This window comes from Suncus etruscus, chromosome 1 (genome assembly GCF_024139225.1).
Source record: "Suncus etruscus isolate mSunEtr1 chromosome 1, mSunEtr1.pri.cur, whole genome shotgun sequence".
Lineage (NCBI taxonomy): Eukaryota > Metazoa > Chordata > Mammalia > Eulipotyphla > Soricidae > Suncus > Suncus etruscus.
In genome coordinates, this window is record NC_064848.1 from 121,926,968 (window position 1) to 121,935,604 (window position 8,637).

Sequence of the window (8,637 nt, forward strand, 5' to 3'; positions counted from 1 at the left end):
ACCAAGCAAGTATATATCTCTAAATATTATTGACTTATAAGAATAAATAGAGGATTAATTATGATTAGCTAGTAAATAATGCTGTTCTGAATAATATTATTTGTCAGCTTTATGCTTCCTATCATTCATGCATTTCCATTTCCAGAATATAGTAGCGACAATTTTTTTTAAAGCACTCTATAAGTCTTTCCTGTTTGTGCTCGCCTCCCAGGTTAAAAATATTATTAAGTGCCAAAAAAAGTAAAATTTATTTCAAGGAAAGTAACAGGCTACACGGTTAAATTTTGGCAAATGCAACTTTATATTGAAATTCACACATCTGTATTTTAAAGAATGAGACTCACAGACTCTAATGTATTTCTAAAATACCAGAAATCATAGAATAAGCTTTCACGAGTTAAAACTGAAATAATTTAAACGACCAATACACTGAATGTGCAGAAAGTATCAACAAGACTGTGCCTTCAGTAGAGTAAATGCTTCACAAATTGTGCAGGATGTCATACTAAGGCTGTGGTCTCTCCCTGACAGCTGACTTAAAATATGAACATACATCAACTGCCTGATTCTCATAATACACTAGAATGGATAGCACACCTCAGAAGAAAAATCTCATCATCCTAGTGGTGTGCACCTTCATTTTCAAACCATGGGAAGAAAAAGAAAAAAATATTGAATGATCGTCCATGCACTTCCAGATGCATGACTGAAATCTTTGCTGGAATTTACTGGAATCTATGACCAATTTTGATTTCCTTTGACTATTTGTTCCAATGCTAAATCAGATGAATGATACTAGATAACCCTTTAAGGCAACATGTGTTTATTCTGCATTATTAAAGTTGCTCAATTGTGATGGGTTGGTACCATTAATGTTGCCTCCCAGACCAATATCTAGCATTCATAAAATAGAAAGCAATTGGAAAAACTTTATACCAAATCAACAAAAACCACATAATACAGTTCAATGCTAGCAATTTCACTAGTAGGTAAGGAAAGTGGTACTTAGAAATAGTAGTGTATTAATACAAAAAAGTAAACTAATTGGAACCAATACACTGTTTTGGAATGCTCCCCAAAACTTACAAGGTGATTTTTTTTAAAGTGTAATAATCCGGTAATTCATGGCACATCTTTTGTGGCTTACAGTACTTTATGTCCCCAAATATTTTAGTCTTTGCAAAAACAATAAGAGTATGAAATGTTTTAAAGTCTTTAAACCCCTAAAATTACTTGTTATCAACACATTTACCTCATGTCAACTTAATTTATTAAGATGTCCATTGCTAATTTTTTAATGTTTTTTTCATATGTAGTGATATACACAGCATTTAGCACTGATACTTAGCACCTGCTACTTTCATTATCTAGTTTTCAACCACATAAAGAAACTTAGGGCAGTGGTCCAGTCCTTTCTTAATTACAAACCTTCATGAGCAGTCAGCAGGATCACTCTGAGATTTAAAATAGGATTATAGGTGAACTATTGCAAAGACTGCAGAATGTTGCCCAAATCCTTATAACTGCTGATTCCATTTTTAATTTCTTCTCACGATATGGCTACAGGCCACCAATACTTAGCAGAGAAGGTTAGTGTTTCACAAGGCTAAAGATTTACAGATGCTCCTTCATATAACACAGTAAGGTTCCCTTGGTAACCTGGATTTTCTGCAGTAGAGAAGGGTTGTGCTGAAACAGCGCCTCAGCTCCCTGTTGGAAAAAATGCAGACAAAAGGATTGATTCCTGCTTGAGCAAAACTCATCCAGACAGCGGCTGTTAGAAATCCCCCTGGTACGACAGGCCCTCTTGCAAAGACTCTCCAATAACAGGCCACCAAATAGGGGCCCCACAAGGTTAGGAAGAGAAAAGTCATTATATAGAACATTCTGCTGATTCTTTTCTCCATTTTGAACTCATCTAAGACCAAAAGCCTTCTTCTGCCAGTGGTGTTTGCATTTTGCCGGATGCCCAGCAAGGTGGGTGGTGTGGGACCCCTTCCAAATCCCGCTAGCCAATTTGCAGCTGCCTGCCCACTGGCTCCAGGGCCATGAAAAGTCCAGTTCTGGCTGACTGCTGCTACAAACTGGACTGGCTTCATTTTCCTTCGATCATGGACAAAAAATATCAGCTTGAGGTAGACAAGCTGTGTAGCTAGGAGGATGAGAGCAAGGAGCAGCATAAATCCTAAGGAATCATTAGCCCTGAAGGAGCGGTGTTGGAAGGTGCATTGATCTTCCTCCCTAATGAATGAGTAAGTGCCCACATCTAAAACTGGGGGGAACGCCATGGCCACAGACAGAGTCCACACCATGCAGATCACAGCCAGACACGTCCAAAAGGTCAGCCTCTTTGTATAGAAACGGTGATGGGCGATAGCTAAGTATCTGGTGACACTGATGCAGAAGAGCATGAAAGCAGTGTGGAAACAGGACAAAACCCCCAGAAAGGCAATCACTTTGCAAGTCAGAGTCCCGTAAGTCCAGGTGGAGCCATTTTTGACAGAGTTGAATACAAATGGGAAACAAATTGCAGATCTGAGGATATCTGAACAGCAAAGATCCAACAGGAAGTAGTAAGGTGCTCTATGCAAGGTCTTATCTTTCACTAGCAAAATGGAGATCAGAAGGTTGCCCACCACGCTGACTCCTATTATGAAACCCAAGGAAGTCAGTTTCAGAAAGGCTGTTAGAGGAGAAAGATTTTGCAAAATGTTGTCAGCTGCATGGCTATAGTTCGCCATAGATAGATGGAGGATAAAGAGACAGTCTCAGTCAAGTCTCATGATCTAGATATAAGAACAAGGGAAAGATATATCCATACATTTTACAGAAAATGTAATCCACAAAAAGAATGGATTCCAGCTGCAGTCATGTTTCCTCTTTTCTTCCATTTGATTTGCCATCAGAATATCTGGAAAAAAAGAAGGTGGCTATCAGTTCTTAAGTTGAAAAGAATGATGTGAGGCAGTTGTTACCATAAAGCTGTTCGTTCATTCATGAGAAAGCAAATAAAGTTTTAATTTTTGAAAACTATTCTCTGATAGATAAGTATTTTTTATTTGAAATTTCAGAGGATTGGCTTGCTGAGTTTTCTGAACTAGACGAATGAAAAAATTTCCCATTCTAGAGTACATACATTTGATTGGATACTTTAGGACAGAAGGCATAAAATGTTCCATAACTGTAAAAATATGTCAGTCCAGGAATTAATCACTAGTGTTGCAATAGGATCTAAAACATTGTTATTAGGAGACCGAGAGAAGATTACCTACATTTATTTGGGGTGTGTTACTATCTGCCAGTGCTTTACTGGTAGCTTCTCTAATGATCTAAACCCAAATAATCATTGCAAAATATATTTTTCAATTCAAGTGACACTGCCCATGCTGTGATTTATAAGAAGAGTATTTGTTGATTCATCTGAAGGCATCATTTCAATATTAGACTTTGCAATGAATAAGAACTTGTCCCAGGATTTGATCTTTTGTCTTTTTCTCCCTACTCACCCCCCATTTTGGCAAATCTTTTCTCTTTTAAGCTCACATGATTATTAAAAATGGTTAATGTAATATTGAACAGGGAAACACACCCAGAGGAATAATGCACTTCCATTTGTAAACCTTGACTGCTAAATTCAAATGAATTTAACATGAACCTGTATTTCTTGGGCAATTAAGCCTTTCCCATTACACTGATCATCTTTGTGGCAAATCGCAAGTGGCTTCATTTTAAAACACAATGAACATTGCTCTTAGGTGCCTGAGCTCTCCACCAGGGAAATCTGCTTCCTCTGTTATTCCCACGAAGCATGTTTCCTCGGCCACTTCTCACTTGCCGGGGGAACAGGCTGATGGAAGCCCAGGCAGGCAAAAACTGCATCCGATGATTTTAATTTCCCCACCGGTACATCCCCGGGTAAATAAGCGATCGCCTCATGCAACATTACGAAACCTGAAATCCGCTACCCTTGGATTTATAATGGGGGGGTGGTGGAGGAGGGGGAGGGGGAGAGAGACATGCATTACATACGCGAAGATGGGGAGAGAGAGAGAGATTGCTTCTTTGCTGCAAGGGAACACTTCCCAGGGATTCGCAGCAGTCTTGCTCTCCTCAGCCTTGCAACACTTTTTTTTTCTTCCAGAAATGGAGTCTCTCAAGAAGCCCTTCCTGAAGATGCATTGTCTGAATGGACTTCCATTATGCAGTTTATTGTTTAAAAAAAAAAAAAAAACACCCTCGGGGAGGGCTGTTTCCCCATGAACCTGCAGTTTCACAACACTGGGCACCCCCCTTCCCCCCCAAACTTAACCGAGAGTATATCCTCCTACCTGTTGGTGTTGGATATCCCGACAGACTATCGCTTCTTCTTTCTATAAATTGCTGGGTTTTTTTTTTTTCCTGCCTTAGTGCCTGGACTGAGCTTCCAGGCAAGGGCTCTCCGGCGCCTGCGCGTTGAAGCTCCTTGAGCTCCAGCCGCGTCCTCCCCTGTCGCAGCGGCACCGTCTCGCTCAGTATAACGCAGGGGCCCTGGCGGCGGCGGCGGCGGCGGCGGCGAGGGCGGCTGCAGGGGCTGGCGGGTTCAGCCTCCCTGGAGGAGCCAGCAGCAACCCCGACCCGCTGGCAGGACCAAGCCTCCCGGAGTGCCTCTCTGGTCCCGTCGAGCTGTCAAAATGAGCCTTGCGTCCCTTGGGGCTGCTTCTGAACTTTTCCCCTGCCTGCATTGGTGATGGTGGTGGTAGTGGTGGCAGGGGGAGGGGAGGGCTGCTTGGGACTCCCCCATCCACCCAACCACCCACCCAGCTACCCAGCCACCCGTCTCCCGGCCCACCCTCTCTGCCTTAGGGCATTGCACCGAGGTGCCGCTGAGTTTAGGGCGTCAGCTCCCTCCCGGGCGTCCGGGAACCCTGGTCCATCCTTAGGTTTTTTCCCCCCCTTCCTTTCTCTTCCTGGGAGACCCAAAGCTTTTTGGCAGCTGCTTGGATGTGTCTTCTTTAATGATTTTTCCCCACCTGACCTTTGTTTGCATTTGCACTCGAGCTGGAAAACGAGAGAGGAAAAAGAAAGAAAGGGGGGAAACGCAGTCAAGACAAATCTTTGTCAATGGGGAAGGAGGGAAAGCAGATCAGAGCAGCCCTCGCTTGACAGTTCGCTTCCTTTCTCTGAATGCACGCACACAGACGTGTAAGTTAGGAGAAGCTACGTTCAGACGATCGGAAAGGACTTACATCCATTCTCCCTTATGACTAGGACTAATGAATCAGGCTTTAACGTTTTTAGTTATTTCCCCCCATGACCGTTCACAGCTTTCCAAAACCCGGCGAGCAATAACCCCTTGCTTTCTTCTTGCAAGTGCGGCTAACCAACAGATTGGTAAATCAAAGCTTTTGTGTATGTGAGTTTCCTGTGTCGTCCGCCCTCCACTTTTGTTATTAAGAGAAAAAAAAATTACGAGGAATATAAGGAATTCTCTAAAACTTACACCCATCCAAAAGGTCTGATGATATCACGGTACACCTATATTTACTTGGGTGCTTTGGGCCATGTCCTCTGGCATCATGCATTTGCTTATATCATCATTTTTTAAAGAGTTTTGTTTGTGGGGGTGGTATATGATTTTAAACAGCTCCCCATCTTAAAAAAATAAGCCAAACAAACCATAAACCGAGTAGATATGCTTTCATTAATTCCCAGTGTAAAAACGTCTGCTTCTCCTCCTGCGTGCTTATTGCTTTATAATCTGTTAATGAAACAGAAAAAATAAAGATCTTCTACAGTAATAATTTGATCTCCAGACAGCAGTAAAATACCTCATTGCTGGGTGGTGAGATGGTGACATTCGGGAGAACTCGGGCCAATCAGCATACAGATAATATGGGCTAATTTGCATATTGCATTTCTATTGGACGCAAGGAGGGAAAGCTTTCTCTGAAGTTGAAAACGAGTATTTCACTGTCATGATGTCACATCACAGTTATTACACAAAACTCTATGTTGGTGATGCTGGAATGTTACATTTCTGTGATTTACTTTTGATGACTCCCACCCATCAAATAACAGATATTGATTTGTTGTTGCTTTAAAAAAATATGGGCAGGGCACCTAATTTTTGAGTTCCCGTAACTTTAAGAAACAAAATAACTTGAAGGCATTTCCATTGAAGTGAAACACTATACTTTTTTTCCCCAAAATATTTAAGAGCTTAAAACCATAGGATGACCTGCAACTTTCTAAGTGAAATGTCAAATTAGTCTTTATAGAATTACAAATCCATTCAATTTTGTTATTGTTCTATTATTTATAATAAAGTATTGTAATTATTTCTTATAATTATGATAATTTTTACTTCCTAATTAATGTCTCAATAAACTTGCAAAAATATTTCTGAGACTTTTACAGTCAAGAAAAATCTATAAAATAAGAGACAAATTAGTTTGCTGATGATTCTTGATTAGATAGATCTTATGTTGTATGGATTAGGGAAAAGCTATTTAAATGTAAATTAAATGGGTGACTGCACTGCCAGACCATAAGGCAATAATTTACCCTGCCAAAAGATATAGGGCCAAAACCCAATGATCTACCTAGCTGTTTACTTTAAGAAATAGGAATTGAGTCCTTAAAAATAAAAGAGAGTAGATGTCTGTGTATACAATATTCCTTCATATACATGTGTCAGGGTGTATTAGAACTATTATTTTCCTTTGCTTTGAATGAAGTTAATTCATTTTATTCCAACTGTTAAAAAAAGAATGTCATTTCTACCTCATAAGGGAGGAGGTATGTCACAAAATTAATAAGATATTTTCTACTAGTTCATTAACTCTACTGGAGAAAAACTGAAGTCTTTATCAACAAAGACTTAAAATGTACTTAATAGCCAAACAAATGTACCATAATATCTATGAAGTTCTCAAATGTTAACTTATTTATTCAAATCATTTAGGTAAAATAACCATATTTGATCTTATCCATTTTTTATTTATCTTACCAAGCAGAACAGTTAATGTTAGATAAGAGGCATAATGTAAACAATGAAGTACAGTAAAAATACTATACTCCTTCCAAAGATTTTCAGGTTCTTGGTAAATAGTATATTGTTCTCAGAATATTATATCTTGGCATATAGTATATTAATCAATGGGTTAGGGAAGTCTGAATATTTGCTTAAATTTTTTTTTATCATAAATGCATACAAGTGTATTTAAAATAGCAATTAGCTTCTCTTCAAAATTATTGGAACATTTTAAACTTTTCCCCAAATGCACAACATCATGATGAGCAAATAGTGTTTTTGTCCTGTGCATTGTATATATGAAAATGTGTCTGAAAGTAAACAAACCTTAGCAAATGAGGATGATAGCTAGGATACATTATTCTAAGAAATGCTTCGTTAGTCATTCATTTAATGTGTTTTTGTACATAAAGTAGGTCATTTCTTAGACCAAGTGCTATAAAAATAAGTATGTGTATCACACACACAAACACACACACACAAGATATCCACATGTTTTGACGGGGTAAGCTATCTTCGAAAGGAAAGCTCTGATCAGAAAGATTTAAAAAGAAAAGTTTTCTTTACTACATTTTTTTAAAATTCACTAACTGGAATTTAAAATGACAATATAAATTATAAATTTATATTCTGAGATATTTGGAAGTAATTGAAGGGGGGGTGGTCATACCTAGCAGTGCTCAGATCCTTACTCTTGGTTCTGTGTTCAGGGGTGCTAGTGGTGTTCAGGGGACCATGCGCAGTGTCAGGGAAAAAATTAAATTTGGTCATGTTCAAGACATCACCTTACCCTCGTACTATCTCTGCCTGACAGTAGTTTTAATTTTAGTGGCAAAAGTCACAATTTTCATGATAATGTCGAAGCAACTGATTTTTTTAGGGTGGGGGGGGTGAAGGGATTTGGTATACTCCATCATTTAAGGAACAGAATGGAGAAAGAATGCAATAGAGATGAATAATTACCATTGGCTATTTTTTAAATCATGCCTTGGGAATTAATAATAACCATAATTGTGAATGTCTCAAACAGTGAAATTTCTTTAGAATTTTAATGAGTTTTGAAAAGATTAAGATTCTGGCATTAAAAAAAAAAAAAGAATCTGGCATGTTTCTTTCCAGACAGCAAAAAAGGTTCATTTCTAAGATTTTTTTCCCCTTTCTATTCTGCCACAAACAGGGTCCAAAGTTTTAATATGATTAATTAAAAATTTTTAATTAACTTTCTAAGGTCTTCTTTGAGAGCTCAAATTTAAGATCCAGACTTAAAAATAAAAAATATGTGGATTTACCATCTTTGACTTTTATGTTGAGAATTTGCTTCACTCTGAAAATTCTATAACTATTTCTTTTATTTAATGTATCATATTTGTTGTTTCTATTCTGTAGGAGTCACTGTGCCAGATCTAGAAAGGAATAAAACATTAAGCGATGGGACTGAAACAATAGTACAGTGGATAGGGCTTTGCATGGGACCGACCGGGGTTCAATTCCCAGCCTTCCATATGGTCCCCTGAACATTACCAAGAGTGATTCCTGAGTGCAAGGAACCCTTGAGCACCACAGTGTATGCCTCAACAACAACAACAACAACAACAAAGCATCAAAGCTCTGGTCACACCTATTAA

At 38.7% G+C, this 8,637-nt stretch overlaps 1 protein-coding gene across 1 annotated transcript; it reads right to left on the bottom strand.

Moving 5' to 3' along the window:
• Positions 1–277: 277 nt before the first annotated feature.
• Positions 278–4,704, bottom strand: GPR85 (G protein-coupled receptor 85). The gene is made up of 2 exons (XM_049783524.1): positions 4,329–4,704; positions 278–2,911 (listed from the first exon to the last, which is right to left on the bottom strand). Exon 2 carries the CDS (start codon positions 2,739–2,741, stop codon positions 1,629–1,631), a length of 1,113 nt encoding a protein of 370 aa, XP_049639481.1. The 5' UTR covers positions 2,742–2,911; positions 4,329–4,704; the 3' UTR covers positions 278–1,628.
• Between the last annotated feature and the right edge of the window lie 3,933 nt (positions 4,705–8,637).